Below are 22,415 nucleotides of genomic sequence, written 5' to 3' on the forward strand. Positions count from 1 at the left end.
CAACTCTAAGTGATTTATTATTCCAGAGCATTAATAATCTACACCTCTAACCTTCTGTATGTTTTCTACACCGCTTTGTTATACAGTAGTGTATATTTTAGATTATTTATTAACCTATAAAAAATATAAAACATTATACACAATAAAATATAATTAAATAAAAAAAATACAGAGCATTTTTGTTTTAATTGTGTCCTTTGTTTATTTAATAAATGAGAATTTACTGTATTTATTCTTCACCGTTTAGCTCTCTGTTTATTTACTGGTTTATTTTTTTATACATAATATTGTGCAAAAGTAATGGCACCCGCAAAGACGTGTTTAGAAATAAATATTTATAAAAAAAATTAATGAACGCAGTTTAAAAAAAAAACACAGCAGTGAAGTGTAAAAGACTCCACAACCTCACGTGCATTTTGCAGAAAAAAGGTATTTAATCATACACAGGGATTTATATAGAAACTTTTTTAGTCATCAAAGTGTTTCTTAATAAGCACTAATTATTAATCATTATCATTAATGCATAAATGTGTTACAGAATGAGTTTTAGTGTAATATCCGATGTATACAGTTTGTAGAAAATCCCCGAGGAAAAGTGTATTGTTGTAAAGATGTTCACCTGAGCGCGTGACGCGCGTGTGGTGTTGTGATCACGTGACCCCGTGAGTTTTCCCCTCGCTCTCTCTCTCTCTCTCTCTCTCGCTCTCTCTCTCTCTCTCTCTCTCTCTCTCTCTCACTTCCGGAAGCAGCAGAAGCTCCAGCACTCTGATCATCTGATCATCTGCTCCTCAGCGCGCTGTACATTACACACACACACACACACACACACACACACACACACTGTACTGTGAGTTCACACAAAAATAATGCTTTTATCTGTAATACAGCGCACAGGTCACGCGCCAGTGCTCACGGATATCCGGTTCAGAGATTAGATTAAAAGATTAAAAGATAAATGTTCAAGTCGGTTTGCGGTAAAAGTCGGATTGTATTTGGGGCAAAGTCTTATTTTAGCACATTAAACTGTATAAATGATGTGTTTGTAATACTTAGTTCTAATCTTTACTTTTTCACAGTTTTATCACAGAGGACTTTCACAGATCATGGACTCAGGTAAACTTTACCTTTTAAAATTCTCTCTTCAGTCTGATGGTCACTGAAACAGATAAGTGTTTACTGTAAAAACAAACAAAAACAAAGCAGCAAAAGAAAAAAAAAACATTTACTGTAAAAACAGAAAAGTATTTAATGTACAAAAAAACCTTTATTGCAAAAAGAAAGGAAAAAAGAAATGTCCTGTAAGAAAAAAGAATGGTAAGAATTTGCACTGCATCTTGTCTGTAGTCATTAAAAAGAAGCTCGTTAGCAGGAAGTGTTTGTGTCTCAGCTGAGCAGCAGAAAGGACGCGAGACATCTCACAGAAGATCTCCGCTGGATCTGATCATCAATCCGTTCCGCAGGAAATCCTCCTTCACCGAGAGGAAGAAGGCGTCCGTGGGTCGTCTGTTCCGTCCGTCTGAGAGCAGTGACAGGAAGAGTGCAGGGATTCCCGAGGTCAGAGAGACGGAGAGCGGCAAGGAGAAGGACGGCGTGAAACCCGGGGCCGGTAAAAACATCAGGGTTTATGTAGATAACATGAGTGCAGTCAGTGGAGTCGAGATGAACGTGTCTCTGATTTTAAAATCTATTTAATAATCTTTATCCTCAGAGAGCGGCGATGATGCCGAGATCTCCTCCGTGGTGGGATGGGGTCGCGTCACGCGGTTCGTCCAGAAGCTCGGCAAAACTCCAGACAGCCAGAGCCTCGGTCTGAGCCACTGCGACCTGACCGCCACAGACGTGGTGGAGCTGGGTGAGTGATCAGACTGAGCCTCCACACTGCTGTTTCCCGTCTCTTCCTCATGCCATCACTGAAAGGTTCGTTCCTCCAACAGGAACCCTGCTGCCGTTCCTCACCCAGCTGGAGGTCCTGGATCTCTCCTGGAACGATCTGCTCGGTTCTTCTCTGAAAGCTCTGACCGTCCACATGCAGCACGTCAGCAAGCTGAAGGTTCTGAAACTGAGCGGCTGCAGGCTCGTGGCCGAAGACCTCCGAGATCTGGGTGAGAAAAGCTCTGAGAGCGGCATCTGATCAGGCTTCTGCCTCCAAAAGAGTTTCTCTGGAAATGTTCAGAGGAGACTTTACACAGGAAACACGCTGGTCATGAAAATCCAGCTGGGAAAGATGAATATATCCTGCAAGTTTGTGTAAAATTTCTGTAAAAAGTCATGAGCCGTATATCGATGACCCAAAAGAAAACCACTGTAATTTCAGTTAGGACAAAAGTAATGGCACCCTATAAAACACAGAAGTTGTGCTGCAGTACCTGAGCTGCCCTTAGGAGGCGCTCTTTCACCTTCTAGTCACCATTTCTTTCTTTTTCTGTGGGTGTGGCTAAATGTACACAAGCTTGTCCACGAGGATGTCCAGTAGTTTAAATCTGATTGGTGTTTATCAGCTTATGCATATGAGCTGAAGGAAAATCAGCTAAACTTTTGTAAACCTGGAGGGAATTTTTAGCTCGAGTTGGATATAAAAAATTACACACAACTTTACATAAAAGAATAATGATTGTCATGACAGATGAGGAACTGCTACGTTTTCACATGTATAAGAATCTCAGACAGGATGGGAATGTGGGATTTAGGAACGTTTGGAAAATATTGGAGACTTAAATGATTGGTTGTTGCTACACGTCACATTTATGAGAAATTTTTCAGGAGAGACTCTGGATCGTGTTCCTTTGTTGGAAATGTTGGATTTGTCCTGGAACGCTGGGATCGGAGGAGGAAATCTTCATCTACTCGCCGAACACCTCCACTTTACCGGCTCTCTGAGGGAGCTTCATCTGCTCGACTGCCAGCTTTCAGAGACGGACAGTGTGGCACTGGGTGAGAACCTGCCCCGGTCCTCCACCACGGCGCCGGACCTCCAGCTGCATGACCTTTACCCATGTTTGATATTTTTCAGCTGAGGCGCTTTTACTCTTGCCGTGTCTGGAGGTTTTGGATTTGTCTAATAACAAGCTGCTGGTGAGTGCCTTGGAGAACATCGGCTCTTCTCTGAGCTCCACTCCACAGCTGAAGACTCTGAAGATGAGCAGGTGTGGACTGAATCAGGAAAGCCTCTCTATCCTCGGTAGGTCTGGGTTTGTTCTGAATTTCTGGAACCAGGAAACGTTTACAGCCGTACGAGACGATGACGCGGGTCCAAGCACTACTTTGCAGTCTGTTGAACCACCTAAAACTTTATCACCACCAAAAACTAGAAAAGGGTTTCATTTCATTAACATGTTAACAATTGTTTTTCTGAACAAGATCAAAGCTTCTCTGTCCCTCAGGAGGTAAATGTCTTGTTCGATTTCACTCAGTTTAAAACAGCATGTAAGTAAACAAGCCAAAAAAAAACCCCCAGAGCAGTCTGACTGACCGCAGTGAGGTGCTGGTGGAGCAACAAGTGCTTGGACCCCTGCATTCGCTGCAGATGTTGTATTTAAATTTCTTTCTTGTTTTATTAGGTTTTTTTAAAAACCTAAATTATATTTAGAATTATAATTGTTTTACATTTCCTTTATCAGTTGTAGTGTATGTGGTAACTGACCAGCTCTGTTCATCACAACAGGAGAGAAGATGAAGTTCCTGGTGGGTTTGGAGCACCTGGACGTCTCGTGTAATAAAGAGTGTGGAGGTGGATTCGGCACCATGGCGTCCAGTTTGTCTTTCCTCACACATCTGAGATGTTTGGACCTGCACATGTGCTGTCTGACGGAGGAGGACGCTCGGACGCTGGGTGAGAAAACAGGGCGAGTTTGTATACTCAGCACAGAGTAATAAACACTGTGTAACATGATGTGATGAAGCAGAGGAACTCCTCAGAGTTTTATTCCTCTTATACCACAGCAGTTTTTTTTAGCAATTACAATATTTTATTAGTTAAAGAACTGTTTATGGCGCCGACACTGGAGACTCCTTCCCTGTATGTTCAGTAAACGTTTCCTTACGAGAGATTAATGTAAACCTGTGATGTTTAGCAGCTCTACTGTCCCAGCTGCTATTATAGAGAATAAATCAACATCTGGTGTCCAGTCACAATCCAGAACTCAGTATTAAGTAGTCTTATGTCTTATTTTTCAGTCCAGGTTATTCCTGCTCTCAGTGAACTCTCTGAACTTGATCTGTCTTGTAACAAAAGTATTGGCACCGTGCTCCGGTATCTCTTCCCTGTCCTTCCCCTCTACAAGCTGAAGACACTTCACCTGAGCGGCTGCAGTCTGAGTCCTGAGGCCTGTCCGGCTTTAGGTAGGAGAATCGTCCAGCTCAGTTTTATTACACTACACAAGAGTGTTGAGGTTAGAATCAAAATATTACAGTGTTGTAATGTTTAGACCTTAAACTGACCGTACGGTAAAACTGCAACAATAACCGTGTGTGTGTGTTAGCTGCCATCATGCCGTCACTCTCACAGCTGCAGAGTCTCAGTGTGTCGTGGAATAAAAGTGTTGGTGGAAGTCTGCAGCAGTTTGTGGAGCATCTCCAGGTGGACTGTAAACTGGAGGAACTGAAGCTGAGTAGCTGTGACCTGAACACTGAAGACCTGCTGCACTTACGTACGTGTGTTAGGGTGTGTTTAACACCGGGGTTAATATACAGCTTCATAAAATCTACTCAAAATGGCTGCTTTGTGTAACCAGCATGTGATAGTCCATGGCTCTGTGTGTGTGTGTTGGGTGTGTGTGTGTTTTGGGTGTGTGCAGAACACTGTGAAAAGTAGGAGGCTGGACAGTGTGACACAATACGTAGCTATGTAGGATATTCAGATATTTTGTGAACATTCTGACAGTATTTTCATTATTTTTAATAATTTCCATCGATTACAGTTTAAAAACTGGAACGTTCCTGGTCAGTGAGGTGGAACATGTGAAGTAGCCTGTAGTGGAGCTTCAATATTGAACTCCAAAAGCTCATTAAAAATAGAAGCGGTCATTAACATCTGCTCATCTACCTTAAATAATAAATAATGTCTGGGTGTCTTTTATAGTACAGTAATGAATTGAGTTCCCTGTTTCACCCTGAAGGAAATGATTTTCCTCTAACAGCACATCCCTGAGTGTTTTATTTCTCTTACACCACAGCAGTTCACCAACAATCACAATTTTTGACCCAATCATTTCTAGTTAAATTTTTAATTGTGTGGAACATTGGTGAAACTTTATAGCAGCTATAAACAGTCGTTCTTCACCAGCTTTTCTGTAGGATTATATAGGTTTGCAGTTTGTGCTACGCATGTTCAGTGTTTGTTGATCTTCATGTGTGTGTTACAGAATCAGCATGTAAACGTGGAGCTTTGTCGAATCTGAAGCTTTTAGACATTTCGTATAACGGCCATGTGGGAGACGCTGGCTGGGTCTCACTCTTCAGAGAAGCAGGAGCGCTGAAACACCTGCAGGAGCTGGACATCAGCCTGCGTCCTGGCGCCTGCATGTCTGCGTCTGTGTGGATTTCGGCTATGATGGACGCTCTTCCTCAGCTGTCGTCGCTCCGGCGTGTGTCTATACGGCGCTGGACTCTCGGCTCCGAGGAGAGACACAAACTGGAGAAGAGCCTGAAGAAGAGGAACACCGTGCTGGAGAGTGATAACATGAACACGCAGAACGTTGCAGGTTAACATTTTTACCCTGATGCCCTCACACTCCAGTCCCAATGCAGTGTGGACTCGGATTGTTATGGCTTGGTCACTACAGTGAAATCTACACTACTGTAAATCAACACATTTTTTCTAAACCATGATTGTTTCTATAGCAACAGCAACGTGTATAGTTGATGCACTACATAATCGCTGTCAGATAAAATCAGTTTAAATGAACGCAATTAAAAATATGATCTGGTGATTTTTCTGTACAGTGATGTTTATGTAACATGTATGGAAGGAGTGTCTAGTGTCAGCGCTTTGTAACAGTCAGAAGTAGAACTGAACCCTTCTGTTTATAGCTGCTATAAGTGACAACGCTGATATTCAAATAGATAAAACAACTCGAAGTCGATAAAACATGTAGGGATGTACTGTTGAAATAACCAGCTCTTTGGAGTAACTTCATCAGTCAGGATTTTACAGTACCTGCACCACACACAGCATTTATTACTTACTAACTAACTGAGTGTGATGAGCTCACAGCAGGCGAGTCACATGCTTTAACCTCACACTAACACATATGGTGTGTTTATTTACGGGTTGTTGAGCTCAGTAAGGCTGTGGAGTGATGTGTTTAGAGTCAGAGCGGTGTTACTGGCAGCGTCTCCGTCCTCGTAGCTCGGGGTCCAGTAATAATGCCCGTGTAACCCGTTGGACACTTCGGCCAGGTGAACACGCCCGTCCACCGTGTACGGCGTCATGTCCGTGTGCCGTTCTGACAGACGGCCCGATGACATGAGCTGTGAGAACGCCTGAGTGTGAGAGGACAAGAATGAACACGGTGTTCGTTATCCACACAAAAAATGTCATCTATGCAAAAGATTTCCTATCTAACTCTATTATTTATCTTACAGAGGTTACAGAGGTTATTGTGCTGATGCTGAAAAATTTAGGCTGTGTTTAAAAAAATCAAGAGAAAATGAAGATGTAAATGAAGACTAACCTGATGGGTGATGTGTCCAAATTAGCATATTTACACATATTCATGAACTCTAATATCTAAAGATGTAGAGATGTTCCACTGCTTTTTTTAGTTTTAAGACTTTAAGACAAGGTGAAATGTGTAAGACTTGACATGATCCTTACTCATGTGATGAAATGACAGGATTTTTAAGTGTCAGTGTGTATAGAAGAGCTGCAGTAATGATCTCACCACACACGCCGGCTCCTCCAGTCTGTTCCCCCAGATGTAAATGTGTGTCAGATGAGGATTAGTGTTGACGGCTTTGCTGAGAGAAAGCAGGCCGACGGTGGACACGTTGTTGCTCTGGATGGAGAGACTGATGGAGGAAGACAAAGTGAATAAAATGCATGCAGTAATTACAAAAAAGTCAGAGCTGGAGACAGGAAGTGACACTGACGCTGTGAGTTTGGTGTGTTTAAGCATGATGGCGTCACTCAGACACACTGCGCCGTCATCCTCGATACGATTGAAAGACAGGTCCAGAATCTTCAGTGTGTTGTTTTGTTTCAGGAGTCCAGCCAGCTGTCTTGCACCGTCCCTCGTTATCCTATTGCTGTGCGAGTAGAAATGCACAAGTTTGGTCTGGACTTTTCAGTTCATGTTATAGACACGCCCCTCGACTCTGTCTCCATCTTTACAACTCACAAACAACCATTGCTGACTTCAGTGAAGAAGAGCAACGTCACTGAATACTAATTTTGTTTAGCTGCAAAAAATGTGGAATGACACTGAATAAATAAAACTAATAATCATCTGGAGGTTTAGCGCAGTTCCTTATGAACAGGTAACTATAACGAGATCGTTATTATTACAAGCTGATAAATCAACAATCCAGGTATTGCTTTATCAGTTTATTAGTATATGACATTTTATATACACCACTTTAACTTTATTCATAACTGAATGACTAGAACGAGAAGATGGGTGTGGCTGAGAGGCACAAATAGTGTGTGTGTGTGTGTGTGTGTGTGTGTGTATATACCAGCGCAAGTCGAGGTAACACAGGCTGTGGTTGGATATTAATGCCTCACACAGTCTCTGAAGTCCCCAGTCTGTCATGCCATGTTTGCCCATGTGAAGTTCCTTCAAACTGTGATTGACCTCTAGCATGCGAGCTGTGTGCACTGTAGTCTCCTCCTGTAACATTCACCAAAAACTGCACTTAATCCTCTCATACACACAGAAACATCAGCTGCTGTGTTCACGCCACACACCCAAGTGTTCACATCTGCGTTTTCTCTGAAGCCTTTCAAGTTTTTTTTAAATGTAGCATATATATGTGACGGTCATAATGCGCCCCCTGGTGGTGACTTATAACGTGTTTAAATTTTATACTCAATACAGTGGTACCTCTGTGTTCGACCTTAATTCGTTCCAAAAGTCTTGTTGAATGCCGAATTATTTTTCCCCATAGGAAATAATGTAAAACGAATTAATCTGTTTCAACTTGATGGTTGATCTCACAACGTTCCTCTCGGCAACACTGATGCCTGATTTCCCCTTTTGCGGAGACATGGCTACTGAAATTATACCACAAAAGATAGTGTGGGGTTCTAACACAAGCACTCACAGATGATGCTTTCAGAAGAGATGACCCGCGTAAACTGCTTTATCTCTGTTGTCTACACCAGGGTACGCTGCATGGAAAGCGTGTATGGCATGGGCGTTGCTAGGCCATTTTTAGGGGGGCTTTAACATTTCTATTCAGCCCCCCCTAAAAATTCTGTGATTCTCCATAAACTCTACACAAATTGGTGATCTCCTCAGTCCCCTTTAAACTTCATATGAAAACGGCGGCAGACTTTGGCTCCTCCCCGTCTTTCAGCGCGTTCTTCAATCCACAGACCGCGGCGTCGCAGAGCGAGGATCAGAGGACAAGTGTGTGTGTGTGTGTGTGTGTGTGTGAGATCAGGAATCAGTGACTCGTATTTGTCTTGTTCAGTACTCAAATGTTATACACATCTATGCAATACAGAGGGATGCTATAATAAGTTTACCATCCTACCCTGTTAATCAAACCTTTTACTATTATAACCTCATTGGGGGCTGAGCCCCCCTTAAATGAAAATTCGTTATTCGATATTTGTTGCAATCCTGTATGAAACAAGAACCGGTATTCCTGACGGTCGAGTCGTACACCGAGGTCAAACTGACTTGAAAATTCGAATTGAATACCAAAAATTCGAACACGGGTGGTCGAGGACCGAGGTACCACTGTATTAACCTCTTTAGTCTCAAGTCATAAGAACCGTCTTTGCTAAGAGGTTATAACTCAGTTCTGCTGCTAACATCTGTTACTAAAATATGCAGTAATATATAAATATTTACACTTTAATGCATTTTAATCTTTAGCCTTAACAATGTGCTCAAAAATGTATTCGTATCCGTCATGCTGAGAATTCACTTTGACTCATAATACTTCAATCATAGAGGCTAAAGTTCAAGTTCAGTCTGAAACTATTTAAATTTCTGACCTGGTGTCTAAGCCATGTGACTCAAGACCACACCCAGGGTGTTACCTGCAGACTGAAGAGGAGGGGACGACTGACGTTGACTGAGACGAGGCTTCTGTTGTTGGTAAGAACGATTGCAAATGTGATCAGACTCTGAGTGTCCTGTAGTGTCAAATAAAATATAAACAAAAATGCATGTAATGAGTAAAGGGTTAAACATCTCAAGTGTAACCGGAGCCTTATATTTTTATAAGCCTCCTGTTATGTTTGTTTTATAAAATCCTCAGCTCTACTCACAGCCTAGGCATGTCGAAGATTCTACAGTAGTATTTAAAATGTTTTCTCTTTACAAGATGTATGAATACACAGTATATTTATACAACATTATATCTGGCATCTCTCACATTTCTGACTGCCTGAATATTAATTCCAGACATTACAGAGCCAGGTTTCTCCACATTACCAGGTCACAGTCTGACATATCCAGCTCTTCTAAAGTGCTGTTGATTTGCAGCATGCTGGCGAAGTGCATGGCACCTTTGTTCCCCATCTTATTTCCCGTCATTCTCAATCTCTTCAGGGTTATGTTGTGCTGTAACGAACACATCAGTCAATTAATCAAACCTCCATAAAGCACCAAAACCAAAGGCAGAGTTTCGATACACGATGATATAATCTTCCCAAATTCTCATTCCTATCTCAGTCCTTTCCCACAGCTGTGTAGAATACTGGTCTGTGATTGGTGAGATCTGACAGTAGGACAGGTTTATACTAATGCACTCCAAATCTTATGGTTTCTATAGCAACACTCATTCACAGAGACTCGTCCAGCTCCACGTGTGCAAATTGTTGATATGGTGAAAGTTTCTGAATGGAGGTGGTTATGTAATGTGTGGAAGGAGTCTCCAGTGTCAGTGCTGTGGAACAGTCAGAGGTAAAGCTGTAACTTTCACTTACATCCTCACTACAGAGGAGCTGACGGTTTCTCCTTTATGTGATCTGGATATTTTAGTCTTATCATCTTCACTGTAAGTGTGAACAGGAACTGCTTTCACTGATGTTCCACAATATTACTGTAACTATAAATAGATGAATGTGTTGTACTTTACTAAATACAATAATGTTAATATTTGGCAAACGGGTATGTTACAGTGGACAATAATAAACCTGTAACCGTGCTGGTTTCAGTAACCTGTCCATCACACACCCTGTCACTCAGCAGGGACAATACAACCCTTAACAACAGATCCTTTAACATGAACTAGAAAGATCTTACATGCAAACTTTTGGCAATTCTCTCTGCACCTTCAGCTTCAATGTGGTTGCACATCAGATCGATCTCCTGCAGAGCCACGTTCTCCTGAAAGAGTTCAGATCAGATCTCAATGCTTTAAACTGAATTTTTTTTTTTTTTGGGTGGGTGGGGGGATATTTTGTTTAGATATGTAAAATACCTGGATCAGATCTGCAAGATGAGCTGCTCCTTCATCCGAGATCCTGTTGTAGCTCAGGTCTAAAGCTGAACAGCAGGAAAAATCAGTTACACTGAAGAAACTACCAGTCATCATCTTTATTTATGTGGTGTGTGGTAGCTTAAATTGCTGCAACCGAATGACCAAGAATAAAACATTAAACAAAAGATCGAGTACAACCTAAATGTAAATGAAATAGAACATAAACAAATACCTTCAGTTAAACGGTCAATGAAAATGTTACGTCACAATGTCTGTAAATAACTTTAAGATGATTGTACTGAGTGTTGAACTGAGACTCACCTCTGAGGTGTAGATGATTCCGGAGTGTTTTAGACAAGGCTTTAACATCTTCATCCGTTAACCTGCTGGTTTCCTCCACTCGGTTGTTGCCCCTCAGTCCGAGAGACACATCTCTGAGGGGGAAAAGCTGTCAGATTATCATCCTACTTTCATATCATCCGTTATAACGAGAGAAAACCGAGTGTGATGAACAAACCTGATGCACTTCTCCGTGTCTTTCAGCTCTTGAGAAATGTATTTATTCGGAGACAGTTGAAGATCTGAGCAGATTGACGAATAAAGTTCATTTAGACTCTCCATGCTAATGACGCCACGGAAGTCACTGAGGTAAAACGCGCCACTTTGGTTGTTGTGTGTTCCCATAGCAACAGGACTGCCTCGCGCGAGCTCCACAAACGACGCCCTCCCGAAGTTGTTTCTCACGTTTAAAACGTTTACACCTCCGACAAAGTGATAGAGATTAAGCATTAAGCATAAACTAAACTAACAAACAAAAACAGACAACTCCAAAATCTGTTTACTGTCTCGCTTTTACTCTTTTACCAATCATGAATTAACTCTCCAAACATTTCCCGCAGAGGTGTCGGGAATTCTGAGGGAATGAGCATGTGGGCGGGAATCATCCTCTTGGTTAGCACTTAGCATCTTTTCAGGATGGAGTTTTCCCCTAATTCTTCTCAGATTTTAACTAATTTCACCTCATTGAACATGGTTAAAGGTTACCCTGCATTATATTAACTACAATTATTTAACAAAACCTTTAAACTGAACAACTGTGGTGTGTAATGACCACAACAGAATATTTATTGATTGCTTGGAGGCTCATTAGCATAGCATAGCTTTGGTACAGACCAGTACTGCATGATGGAGGTTGAGGTACTGACCAATGTCAGAAATGGAGCAGTAATTTCTCTTAATCTCTTTGTGTAAAAATGAATTTTATCAGTAGAAGTGATTATCATTTTCATTTTGAGGTAACGAGGCTGAAATAGCTCGTCATAAAAATGTCAGATATTAACAAACCTGTCCACATCAAAAAGGAAATTTAATTTGTCAAAACATAGGTTTTTGTTTTAAGAGTCAGTGTTGTTTTTAAAAATCCACAGACTTTATGAAAAATAACACCAAGCCAGACAATTGATCATTTGTCATGTTTTTTCCCCCAAAAACAAAAAACAAAAAATTAGTAGCAATATCACACAATATCAGGTTAAGAGCAAAACTCAAGCGTTCCTCCATTCTGCTTTTATGCAAAAAGCGACTGTTTAATCCATACAATTATAAAATGACACTGAGCAGAAGAACAGCACTGTTGACATGATCGTCTGATCAATTCTTTAAATCTTTTTTTTTTCCAGATACTTAAAGCTTAAATAAAAAAAAAAAAACTACCTAAAAAGGACATCCTGGTGCAGCAGTCTCTGAAACACACTGAAGATTGTCTCCATCTTACAAAGACTAGAACCACTCTAAAACTAATCTGTACTGCAACAGATACACTGTGGAGGCCAGATGTTCTCCAGATGTGATCTTAATCGATAGTCTGTACGATGACGATCTGAGCATGTTCAATGTCTGAGGAACCAGGGATTTCATACTGCTCCACAACATAACTCACTTGCTCCCCAGAATCTCCATGCTGAATGAGCACTGGGGTTTCTGAGGACTCGTCATGTTGGATGATCATCGGCGATCCTGTAGCTTCCGAATGCTGGATGATCATGGGGGTCTCGGAGGGATCCGCATGTTGGATGATCATTGGCGATCCTGAGATCATTTGTGCTCCTGAGGAATCGGCATGTTGGATAATCAGTGGTGTCTCCGAACCTTCCGAATGCTGGATGATCATTGGAGTTCCTCCTGCTTCCGAATGCTGGATGATCATTGGTGTTCCTCCTGCTTCCGAATGCTGGATGATCATTGGTGTTCCTCCTGCTTCCGTGTGCTGGATGATCATAGGAGCCTCAGAGGACTCTGCGTGTTGGATGATCATTGGGGATCCTGAGATCATTTGGGTTCCTGAACCGTCCGCATGCTGGATGATCATCGGTGCTTCTGCAGCTTCAGAATGTTTGATGATCATTGGGGTTTCAGGCTGATGGATGATCATGGAGGCCTCAGAAGTGAGAGGGGATTCATCTGGGAAGCTTGGCTCTGGGGATTCCGATAGAACGGACCTCACTCGGGCTATCAGACCCTGGTGATCGATCGGGATGTTGATCGGACACTCGACGGATTCGGATTTCTTTGGCTCGTTGTCTTGCTCCGGAGGGGCTGAACGGGTGAAAAATGGTTAGTTAGAAATAATTTTAAAAGCATGCTGTATGCTGTATCCTGAATGCTGTAAGTGATGTTAAACTTCCATACACCACATACACTACGGCTAAGATAACGTGCATAGTGTGCACCCTAGTGAAAACAGTACACTACAGGACAGACACACAAAATAAAACACATACCTTTGTGTTTTAGAGCCTGGTGCTTCTTTAGGCTATAAATATCAGAGAGAGTGCTTCCACATATATTACAGATCACTCTTCTTGAACCTGAATTAACAAATACATCAGTCAGCCCAGAAAATACTTTCACATCATCATCATCATCATCATCATCTTTAGGAAATATGGTAGAATATTTTGCTCCAATTCACCATTATGGATGTCCATGTGCTTCCTGAGCTCGCCAGATGTTAAGCAGGGTTTCCCACAGTCCAGGCAGATGTAAGGAGTCACTCCTGGTAAATAATTTAATTACAAAAGTGTAGAATACTTTTACACTATAAAACTCCTCCTGAAAAGGTCTATCTTGTGTTTTACAGTTTTGGTGTCTCACCTGTGTGCTTCCTGGTGTGTGAGATGAGGGAGCTGGACACAGCAAAGGCCATACCACAGGTGTCACAGACGTAGGGTTTCTCCCCCGTGTGTCGGCGCTTGTGGTACATCAGCGTGCTCGCCTGAGTGAAACGCTTCCCGCATTCCCCACATTCATATGGCTTTTCCCCGCTGTGTGTCCTGTGGGGAGAGAGGAAATGTGTTATACATCATAACTCTAAGAAAGATGTAGTGAATAAGTTGAGTAGTGGGCGCTATGATCCCATTGTAATGACAGATCTTTTATTTTCTCTGTACGTGTATTACACCAAGCTGTGTTTCAGCCACGAGAGAAAATGGATGAGATTGTTTTATGTAAATTGACACGATAAAGTTACAAATCCAAATAATTTCTTGAACCATTTCACAGACCAATCCTTCAACATGTATTAATTTTATTCTTCACTTACTGCACTATATTTAACCTAGGTAACGAAGCAACACACCTCATGTGGATTTTAAGATTGCTGGACGTAGCGAAAGCTGCAGGACACACGTCACACTTGTGAGGCTTTTCCTCTCCATGATGCATACGGCAGTGATACACCAACTGACATTTCTGTGCAAAGGAGGCATCACAGCGGCTGCAGGAGAATGGCTTTTCACCTGCGTGCACAGGAAGTTGTGCAAATGTTAATAAAGCAATTTGTAAATCTTAAGAAGAGAATTCTCCACCGAGTAAAGTTATTACCTGTGTGAATCCGCAGGTGCGTCTTGAGCTGGTTTCCCTGCCTGAAGCAGCGTCCACACAGCTGGCACTGATAGGGTTTAAGCCCCTTGTGTATGCGCATGTGTCTGCGCAGGCTGCTCATTTCAGAGAACAGGTTCCCGCAGATGTTGCAGATGGGCCGCAGCTTGTTTTGCGACACCTTGACATCCTTTTCCTCCTCCCACTCTTCGCTGCCTTCCTCCTCCGCCGCCTCATCCTGCTCGTTTTCATCGTTGCTGGCTTGGCTCTCTCTCAGCTTTCGGCTCAGGCTCCGCTTCCTGGTGCTCGTCCGGAGCTTCTTGGAGTTTTCTGGAAGTTCCCGTTTGTCATCGAGGGGCTCGGACGAGGACGCTTTTGGCTGGTTGTTCTCCTGATCCGGTCCCTCGTCCTGTTCCGTTCCTCCCTCCGTGTTGTCGGATTCTGGCATTTCAGACGGCGGAGGTTTGGAACGCGGCCTGCCTCTCTTACGCACACCTTCTTTTTGTATGATCTGCGAGAACGTCTCCTCTGGGTTCTGGATGTCCGTGGCCTCAGAAGGCAGAGATTTGGTTCGTGGTCGACCCCTTCCTCGCTTTGTGACCACAGCCTCTTTAGGATTCTCAGCGTCCGATGGCGTTTTGTTTTCTACTTCCTCGTTGTTTATGCTTACTCCCTGTGTGTCTCCTTGTGGATTTACAGACTTGGACGGTTCTGACTGCTCTGTCTCGGTTTCGATTTCTTCATTGTTCGCCACTGTGCTGTTTTCTTCAGCACTGACAGAGTCTACCGCTTCAGAAGACAGTGGTCTTGTACGTGGACGCCCTCTCGGTCTTCCAGTTCCTCTCCGCGCTACAGCAGTCTCTGTCACTGGACTCTTGTCCATCACCATAGGGTCCACTTTATCAGAATCTAATGGTCTCGTCCGAGGCCGTCCTCTCGGCCTTCCCCTTCCTCTGCCTCGTCCTCTCGGTGTAAGCGGGCTTTCCTTCCTCGTGAAGTCATCGTCCTCTTCATAAAGACGAGTCCTGGGCTTCCGTATCCTCTTCTCTGTGCCCTGTGGAGTTTGCTCACTGGATAACTGAGAATCATCAACTGGCGCTGCTTTTTCCTGAAACATTCCCGATTTCTTCTCTTCCTCCTTCCTCAGCATTTCCCTTTCCTCCACTTCCTCAAGTGGCTCCAGCGGTTCGTAGTCGTCCGGGCTGAGTGGAGAACGAGGATCGGCAAAGAGAGTGTCCGTCACAGGGACAGTGCTTTCTGTGTCAGCGGTGGAAGAACAGAGAGCCAGGACCTCCTGTATCCCAAGGTAGGATGCTGCGTTTTGAACGTTTGGGATTTCATCCCTGCAGAACACACAAGGAGACAGAGACCCTACTGCATATGTATTTAAGCAACTCTTTCTCAGGCATTTTCATTTTGTTTACATTTTTTGGAAAATCAATTATATTTCTGTGACTTAAAAGGATTTGACTAGATAACAGGTGTATACATTTCCATCATGTGCAGGAACCCTGCTGTGCAATCAAAAATACCTCAACACACTCTCAATCTAATCTCTAATAGTCTCTGACTCTTGTCCTCACCCGTCCATCTCCAAGTTCCCCGTGTACATGTAATCCAGCAGTTTCTCGAACATGGCACTGTTAACCCACTCAGGGTCCAGTGTAATGGTGGAGTCTTCTCTTCGGGCATCGATGCACTGTGTGGAGAAATATTCGCTGAAGGCCGCCAGGACATTATGGTGAGCTTCGTAGCGAGCCTGGCCGATGACCACGGTGCAGTCACACAGGAAACCTCGCTCCCTCTGCTTCCTCAGCTGCTCCAGGAGGAACTCGCCGTGAGGGATACGGGCCATGGTGTGGAACACGACGGATCTCCAGGGGAGAAAACAAGAAAGATTAAAACATGTAGTGAATATTCAGCTGTCAGAATGTCTGCTTCCCGGAAAAATTAGAGAAGAAACCATTTATTAGAAACAATTCTCACATCCTTTTGTGCACAAATAACATAATTTTATCCTGGTACACATTACTGGTAACCTGAATTTCAGAGGATTTTTCCTTTTGTGCTTTTCCACACAGAACGAATGAATCATGTGAATCAAATGAATGAATCATAATGAGTCAGGATGTAAATCATTGTAGTTTTTAAGGCATTTGGACTAAAATGCCTTCGGTATGTTACAAAATAAAGCCAAAACGCTGAAGGACGGAATATATCTGATGGAAATTCAACATTTAGTTGTTGTATCTCTTTATTGTGCTCACCTTGACATTATAAACAATATATAACCGCATTATAACATTACACTCCATTAAAATGAAGCTCTACAGCAGATTCGTACAAGGACTCGGTGCTGTGATAAAAACTGCCAAAACGTCACCAGCGTTATCACTTTAATCCCGCTTTACACCGTATTTAAAAGATTCGCGTCTTTATGTTCACATGAGGTAATAAATAATTTGCTAGCTAGCGAACTTTCACAGCTCTGACAGCAGAGCGACTCTGAATAAAAATAAAAGTTCCCGCCGTTTAAAAGTTGCTAGCTAACGTTAACTTCTTTGCTAACGCGCGAGGATTAGCCACCGACTAGGCCTCACGTGAGATTCAAATATTTTCAATAAATCTATTTTTAATTTGTAGTCTTTATACTAAAACAAACAAGTTATTCCTACATGATCTGTGGAAAGAATGGTACAAGTTTTGACATTCAAAACAAAGGGCTCTTATTTCGAAAACGGCTCAATCCGGTGCAGCGCGAGCTGCGGCTCGTGGATTTTACCTCAAAACAGCCTGAAGGCAGATTAAACCGCAGAATAAATATAGAAATGATTCTAGAATAAAACACTAATATTTGAAATATTTTCATGTGGAATATGTAGACCTTACATTTATGCAAGCGTAGATTAAAACCCTTCGCTATGGTCGGCCATTTTTAGGCTAGTCCAGCAGGCGCTATAACATGACGTAATATCCGGGTCGAAGCTCCTGATTTTTTAAGCAGGTTCCTGGTTCCTCCTGCAGGTGGCGCCAGAGAGACTGAGGCGCATTTCATGAAGATACTAGTGAAGATGTGAAAAAGTTTTTACCCCCTGGGGTTCTTCAAAGAACTGCTTTCTCAAAATCTGTTGTAAAAATGAGTAAAGAATAATCATTCACACACTTCTGCAGGTTCACATTTATCCTTTTCCCCAACTGGTAGAGTATGACATAAATGTTTTTCTTTTCAGAGAATCTTTACAGTGGAAAAAAATCAAACATCAAAAGAGTAGAATTTTCTTTTTATTAATAAATTAAAGGTCTTTACACATTTGGTGTATTATCATGTCGAATGCTTATCGAATGATTTAACATGAAAACTAAAAGGGTTTTATTTGAGACTGGAGCAGTTTTAGTAAAAAGTCAATCAGGTGAGAATGAGGAAAACAAACAAACTAAATCTCACAAAGTTGGAGAAGTTATATTTAATTGTTTAAGGGGAACACTCTTACATTATCAGAGTGTGGAAAAAGAACAGCTGTAATATGAACAGAAGTCTTGAGAGAGGCGTTTGTGTTTAAACAGGAGGAAGGCCGGTGTGATGTACTCGAGAGTAGGGTTGGATCAGAAGACGGACGGTGTCCAGTAGGTCCGCGAGCACGGTGGGACCCAACGCTCCAAACACACCCAGCACACTGAAACACAGCGCCACGGCAGCACAGACTCCTGTCCCTATAGATCTCACACAGCTGTGTGTCACAGTTTTAATAAATAAAGAGCAGAATATCGTTAGTCTGCACATGGTGTACCAAAAACAAGATACTAAGATAAATATAACTCACCTTTTTGAGATGTAAAGTGCTGCATGCTCCTCCAGAGTCTCTGCATTTTCTTCCTCCTCTTTCTGTTCCTCCTCAGGGTTCATCTATTTCATCAGCAGAATATTAAGTAAGAAATAATCCACTAGGTGTGGTGGTGTGAGGTGGAGTTACAGTTACACAGCACCTGAAATGTTTAGTCCTCTTACAGCGCAGTGAAATAGCCATCGATTTTTTTTCTTTCCAATTCAATTTATTTGTACAACACCTTTAACACTGGACATTGTCTCAAAGCAGCTTTACAGAAATACAGAAACATATTAAAAAATGATAAAGTTTAAAGTTACTATTTTATCCCTAATGAGAAGCCTGAGGAGACGGCGGTGAGGAAAAACGGTGAGATGATCTGAGGAAGAAACCTTGAGAGGAACCTCATCCTCATCTGAGAGACACTGGACAGGAAATAATAGAAATATTGATAATGTGCTTTCTACAACAGGAACTAGTAGGTTAGTGTAGTTTCTGAGGTCATTACAGACTCAGTGCTAGTCCTTCCTGCTGACAGCTGACCGATGCAATGGCAGTTCAGAGACAGTGTGATAGTCTCCAAGTGGTTTTATCCACAGCAGTCTCCTGGGTCACAGGCTGTCCACTCATATCTATCCCCAGCAGTGACCACCACCAAGCCACGAGACATTTACAGTTACGTTTAATGTTCTTTTTTCATTTAATGTTAATAAACACCCATGAAAAAAGTAAAGCAGCTATAAACCTTCGTTCCTTCACCAGACTCTCATTTTCCTCTCTCTCTTACTATACAAACCATAAAATAAACCATACAAACGATCATGAGTCTGAGCCACTGCATTGAGGACGCACTGGTCAGCAGTGAGTTAGTGATCATCAGAACCCTACCTGATCCTCAGACAGAATTCTGAGCTCTTCCCTGAGTGAAACAGCTTGCTCAGGAGCGAGTGCCAGTGTCATATCCACCTTCATAAAGCTCCCTTCACCGCTACTGTTAAATACATATTTTAAAAAAAACGTGGATTTACTAAGACGTGGCATCTTGCATGTAATGAGAGAATAATTCTGAGAATGTACATACACTAAAGCCAAAGCCAACTGTTCTTCTAAATCCTTTAGCTTCTCCTTCATGACCTAGATAATAAAACACACCTTTTAATATTTTTACAGTAGTACAAAAAAAATCTATCACCATGAATGATCACAGCAGTGTACCTGGTTAATGGTGATGTATTCTGACACTGAGTCTTTCAGTTGTTCGATGACAAAATCCCTCTGAGAGAAAATGATCAGGATTATTCTACACCTTAAAGTTATAATCTAATCTCTGACTATTAACACAGAGCCTGTTTACTCCGAAACTGAATTAAGGCGTAAAGTCAGCTCTTAAACACTATCATTCAACATGAAACACCTCCAATTAAAGTGTGTGTTAAATGTGTTCAAGCATTTCAGAGATGGAACTACTTTCTCAGAGGGAAGGACCTGGGATTCATGTGTGTCTGATGGTGTATGGATTCCACAAAACCTTCAGGAAAGTGTAAAGGAACTGGAACTACTTTTTATCTCCATGACTCCAGTGTTGGGAAACTGGATAAGATCAGATTTGGAAGTTTTCCTGACGCATTAGTCTCACACTCACATGTTTATAGATTAGAATTTGTGTTTTCTCGTTTCGTAGTCTGAACAGTTAATGACACAACAGCTGCTTTTAGATTTCTATTATCAGTGATTTCCTTTAACAGGTTATCTGTTCTCTGCGGTGAAGGAAAACGTGAATAAATTCATGTTTCTCACAAGCAGCTGAAAGACAGTTTAACTACATTAAAGTCTGCACTGCTTATTTTACACTGAACTGAAATCACTGTAAATTATTTTTGGTACCTGATGTATGAGTTCATCTTTCTGTTCCAGATGAAGCCTGTTCTCCTCTAGCTGTTGCTGAAACATAAAACATATAAACTGATTGGTTAAATACGTAATAAAGTGTGTGTAACACGGTGTGTGTATTGAGTAATGACAATGCTGGGGTGGTGTGATGAAGCTGAAGTGATGAAGCATGTGCCCACATGTTTTATTCCTCTTATACCACAACTCATTTATTAATGATTACAATCTTTTTTACAAAATTAAAGTATGTTTCAAACATTATTTTAAAAAAAATCCATTTATAGTTACATTTAATGTTGTGGAAGAACCACAAAACAAGTTATCACAAGTTACTCAAGCAGTCATGTTACAGAGAACCGTTACAGCGTAAATCCTGAAGATGTCTGATGAAGTTTCAGCTTCACCTCTGACCCTTACAAAGCACTGTATATATATATTTAAAACCCAAATATATCACCTGTAAAGCTCTTAGGACACAGCTGAGATTGGAGAGCTCCTTCTCCTGCTGCTCTCTCTTCAGGATGAAACTGGACGTCTGTAAGAAAAGTGCACGATCACGTTAATTTAACCAATCAAATAAAACCGATAAGAAAGAGAGAAAGGGCTCTGACCTGCACATACCTCGCAGGTAAGTGTTTCTATCTGCTGTCTGAGTGTTTCGTTTTCCTTCGCCTGTCACAAGTTCACAACAATATACTGTGATTTGTAGAACAGACGGTCACTAAAGCACAAAGCTGAGTGAGAAATTCACAGGTCAAATTCTATCCTCTGTACGCACAAGTTCTTTGCGGCTGGCCTCGACGGCGTCACAGATCTGATCTTTCTCTGCCTTCGCAGCTTGAATGTCCTCCAGTTCATTCAGAAGAGGCTGGACGTTCCGAATTGACCGCTTCATGCTTCACAAACACACATTTGAATGTTAGTATCTAGCAGGAAAAGTCTGAATGAAACCTATTACTATTGCTACGGGATAAGGGCAGCTTATCCAGGAATTTTAATAGCTTCTGGTTCCTTAAGTGCTATATAACAGCTGAAACAATTTCTTAATTGTGATTGGTCAGAAGGTGTTTATTAAAATTCTATAACAGCAGCTATAACAGACAGTAGTGCAGGAGTCTCCAGAGTCAGCGCTTTGTTAGAATCAGAACTAAAACTGACAACATGCTGTGAGATGAAGCGTGTCTGGCTATAGACTACACCATGTCTGTGATGTCTGCTACCTTCTGATTTGGTTCTTCAGGTCGTTGTTCTCGGTCCTGAGAAGCATGTTGCTGTCCTCCGTCATCTCCACCACTTTCTGCAGGTCAGTGTATAAGGTCCTCAAGCAGCTGTTGGAGTGAAGGAGCTTGGCTTTATCCGGATCCTCATAGGAATCCCTGTGCAGAAATAAATACGTTACACAAGGGAGAAATCTGTTTCCTTTAGTGTCTTTTATAACTAAATCAGAATATTATGCACACTCACTCATCCTGCTGTCCCTCTGGAGTGTAGAGAGAGTCAAACTCCTCCACAACCTGCATCTTCTAACACCTCAACATCTTAACAAACATTACACCAAGATTTAGTGGTGTTTAAGTAGTACACGCTTCAGTATTTCACATCAGAATGAATACCTTCAGTATCGTGCACACTTCAGTCTAATGAAGGGGAAAAATAGTTCTTAAAAGTACTTTATAGTTATTTGTGTTCACTTTTCTCGGCTAATTCAGTTTAGCTAGCTAGCTTGTGCGCTAACGCTCTCGACGACAGACTCGTTAAAGCACATTTCGTAAAGTTTCCCTGAACGATTAAATAGGAAAGAAACCTATAACTACGGAAATTTAAAGTCTCTGCTAACCAAACATTGTTTGTAAAGCTGCTTTGAGACAATGCTCTTTGTTAAAAGCGCTATACAAATAAAATTGAATTGAATTGTTTAGTTTATTTTTCTCATGTCTTACCGTCTTGTTTACTTGGTGACTGTAACGGACAAGCGCTAATATGAACGGCTCGCGCTTTTTCCTGTTATCATCACGAGGGAATCATTTCGAACGAGTCTTTAATAATGTATACTCTTCTGAATCACCTGTCTAAATGATTAGACCAGTTATCGTTATCTCTTTCAAAATCAACCAATAACATATAATTTTGTGTTATAACACGGCCACGTAAGTCTGTACAAATCAGTAAATGGGTTGTACTGAACTAAATGACTCGAGTGAAAAAAGAATCATTTTCCACGAG

The 22,415-nt window shown here is 41.8% G+C and overlaps 4 protein-coding genes and 1 long non-coding RNA gene across 10 annotated transcripts; 1 reads left to right on the top strand and 4 right to left on the bottom strand.

The window, feature by feature from the left end:
- Window positions 1-21: 21 nt before the first annotated feature.
- On the bottom strand, window positions 22-3,776 carry LOC131344653 (uncharacterized). Its single transcript, XR_009203351.1, has 3 exons — window positions 3,641-3,776; window positions 1,125-1,156; window positions 22-796 (listed from the first exon to the last, which is right to left on the bottom strand). It is a non-coding gene; the product is annotated as an uncharacterized LOC131344653 (long non-coding RNA).
- On the top strand, window positions 704-5,704 carry lrrc31 (leucine rich repeat containing 31). 3 transcript variants are annotated; one of them, XM_058377099.1, is made up of 11 exons: window positions 704-798; window positions 1,077-1,113; window positions 1,388-1,606; window positions 1,709-1,852; window positions 1,935-2,102; window positions 2,761-2,931; window positions 3,011-3,178; window positions 3,662-3,829; window positions 4,174-4,338; window positions 4,479-4,646; window positions 5,361-5,704. In XM_058377099.1, the coding sequence occupies exons 2-11, from the start codon at window positions 1,104-1,106 to the stop codon at window positions 5,702-5,704; spliced, it is 1,725 nt and encodes a 574-aa protein (XP_058233082.1). In that variant the 5' UTR covers window positions 704-798; window positions 1,077-1,103. The 3 variants fall into 3 exon arrangements, with proteins under 3 accessions (XP_058233082.1, XP_058233080.1, XP_058233081.1); XM_058377097.1 differs by lacking the exon at window positions 704-798 and having other exon boundaries at window positions 810-1,113; window positions 1,461-1,606; XM_058377098.1 differs by lacking the exon at window positions 704-798 and having other exon boundaries at window positions 993-1,113; window positions 1,370-1,606.
- A 557-nt stretch (window positions 5,705-6,261) lies between these two features.
- Window positions 6,262-11,800, bottom strand: lrrc34 (leucine rich repeat containing 34). 2 transcript variants are annotated; one of them, XM_058377101.1, is made up of 10 exons: window positions 11,117-11,800; window positions 10,921-11,033; window positions 10,600-10,664; window positions 10,422-10,505; window positions 9,609-9,737; window positions 9,212-9,307; window positions 7,675-7,829; window positions 7,090-7,245; window positions 6,882-7,008; window positions 6,262-6,480 (listed from the first exon to the last, which is right to left on the bottom strand). In XM_058377101.1, the coding sequence occupies exons 1-10, from the start codon at window positions 11,386-11,388 to the stop codon at window positions 6,262-6,264; spliced, it is 1,416 nt and encodes a 471-aa protein (XP_058233084.1). In that variant the 5' UTR covers window positions 11,389-11,800. The 2 variants fall into 2 exon arrangements, with proteins under 2 accessions (XP_058233084.1, XP_058233083.1); XM_058377100.1 differs by having other exon boundaries at window positions 6,882-7,245.
- A 146-nt stretch (window positions 11,801-11,946) lies between these two features.
- Window positions 11,947-17,463, bottom strand: mynn (myoneurin). 2 transcript variants are annotated; one of them, XM_058377092.1, is made up of 8 exons: window positions 17,368-17,463; window positions 16,062-16,352; window positions 14,482-15,821; window positions 14,237-14,396; window positions 13,753-13,931; window positions 13,571-13,654; window positions 13,380-13,466; window positions 11,947-13,194 (listed from the first exon to the last, which is right to left on the bottom strand). In XM_058377092.1, exons 2-8 carry the CDS (start codon window positions 16,331-16,333, stop codon window positions 12,452-12,454), a joined length of 2,865 nt encoding a protein of 954 aa, XP_058233075.1. In that variant the 5' UTR covers window positions 16,334-16,352; window positions 17,368-17,463; the 3' UTR covers window positions 11,947-12,451. The 2 variants fall into 2 exon arrangements, with proteins under 2 accessions (XP_058233075.1, XP_058233074.1); XM_058377091.1 differs by lacking the exon at window positions 17,368-17,463 and adding an exon at window positions 16,746-17,126.
- A 322-nt stretch (window positions 17,464-17,785) lies between these two features.
- LOC131344490 (interaptin-like) lies at window positions 17,786-22,234 on the bottom strand. 2 transcript variants are annotated; one of them, XM_058376827.1, is made up of 12 exons: window positions 22,133-22,234; window positions 21,657-21,730; window positions 21,413-21,568; window positions 20,971-21,088; window positions 20,814-20,864; window positions 20,650-20,727; window positions 20,187-20,243; window positions 19,518-19,577; window positions 19,384-19,436; window positions 19,191-19,293; window positions 18,300-18,382; window positions 17,786-18,206 (listed from the first exon to the last, which is right to left on the bottom strand). In XM_058376827.1, exons 2-12 carry the CDS (start codon window positions 21,710-21,712, stop codon window positions 18,035-18,037), a joined length of 987 nt encoding a protein of 328 aa, XP_058232810.1. In that variant the 5' UTR covers window positions 21,713-21,730; window positions 22,133-22,234; the 3' UTR covers window positions 17,786-18,034. The 2 variants fall into 2 exon arrangements, with proteins under 2 accessions (XP_058232810.1, XP_058232809.1); XM_058376826.1 differs by having other exon boundaries at window positions 19,191-19,436.
- Between the last annotated feature and the right edge of the window lie 181 nt (window positions 22,235-22,415).

Source organism: Hemibagrus wyckioides, linkage group LG23, assembly GCF_019097595.1.
Source record: "Hemibagrus wyckioides isolate EC202008001 linkage group LG23, SWU_Hwy_1.0, whole genome shotgun sequence".
NCBI lineage: Eukaryota > Metazoa > Chordata > Actinopteri > Siluriformes > Bagridae > Hemibagrus > Hemibagrus wyckioides.

Bases quoted from the DNA above. Each gene is read 5' to 3' on its own strand.
- lrrc34 (XM_058377100.1), bottom strand. From the start codon at position 11,388: ATGCTTAATCTCTATCACTTTGTCGGAGGTGTAAACGTTTTAAACGTG. The intron at 7,830-9,211 runs GTAACACCCTGG...TGAATGTTACAG, and splicing joins CCCTCCTCTTCAGTCTGCAG to GAGGAGACTACAGTGCACAC. The intron at 7,246-7,674 runs GTATATACACAC...CTACTCGCACAG, and splicing joins TGTTACCTCGACTTGCGCTG to CAATAGGATAACGAGGGACG.
- mynn (XM_058377091.1), bottom strand. The intron at 13,655-13,752 runs GTGAGACACCAA...ATTATTTACCAG, and splicing joins ACACACCAGGAAGCACACAG to GAGTGACTCCTTACATCTGC. The intron at 13,195-13,379 runs GTATGTGTTTTA...TCACCCGTTCAG, and splicing joins CCAGGCTCTAAAACACAAAG to CCCCTCCGGAGCAAGACAAC.
- lrrc31 (XM_058377097.1), top strand. From the start codon at position 956: ATGTTCAAGTCGGTTTGCGGTAAAAGTCGGATTGTATTTGGGGCAAAG. The intron at 1,114-1,460 runs GTAAACTTTACC...TCCGTTCCGCAG, and splicing joins TTCACAGATCATGGACTCAG to GAAATCCTCCTTCACCGAGA. The intron at 1,853-1,934 runs GTGAGTGATCAG...TTCCTCCAACAG, and splicing joins CACAGACGTGGTGGAGCTGG to GAACCCTGCTGCCGTTCCTC.
- LOC131344490 (XM_058376826.1), bottom strand. From the start codon at position 21,712: ATGCAGGTTGTGGAGGAGTTTGACTCTCTCTACACTCCAGAGGGACAG. The intron at 20,728-20,813 runs GTATGTGCAGGT...CTTTTCTTACAG, and splicing joins TAGAAACACTTACCTGCGAG to ACGTCCAGTTTCATCCTGAA. The intron at 20,244-20,649 runs GTGATATATTTG...TTTATGTTTCAG, and splicing joins GTGTCCTAAGAGCTTTACAG to CAACAGCTAGAGGAGAACAG.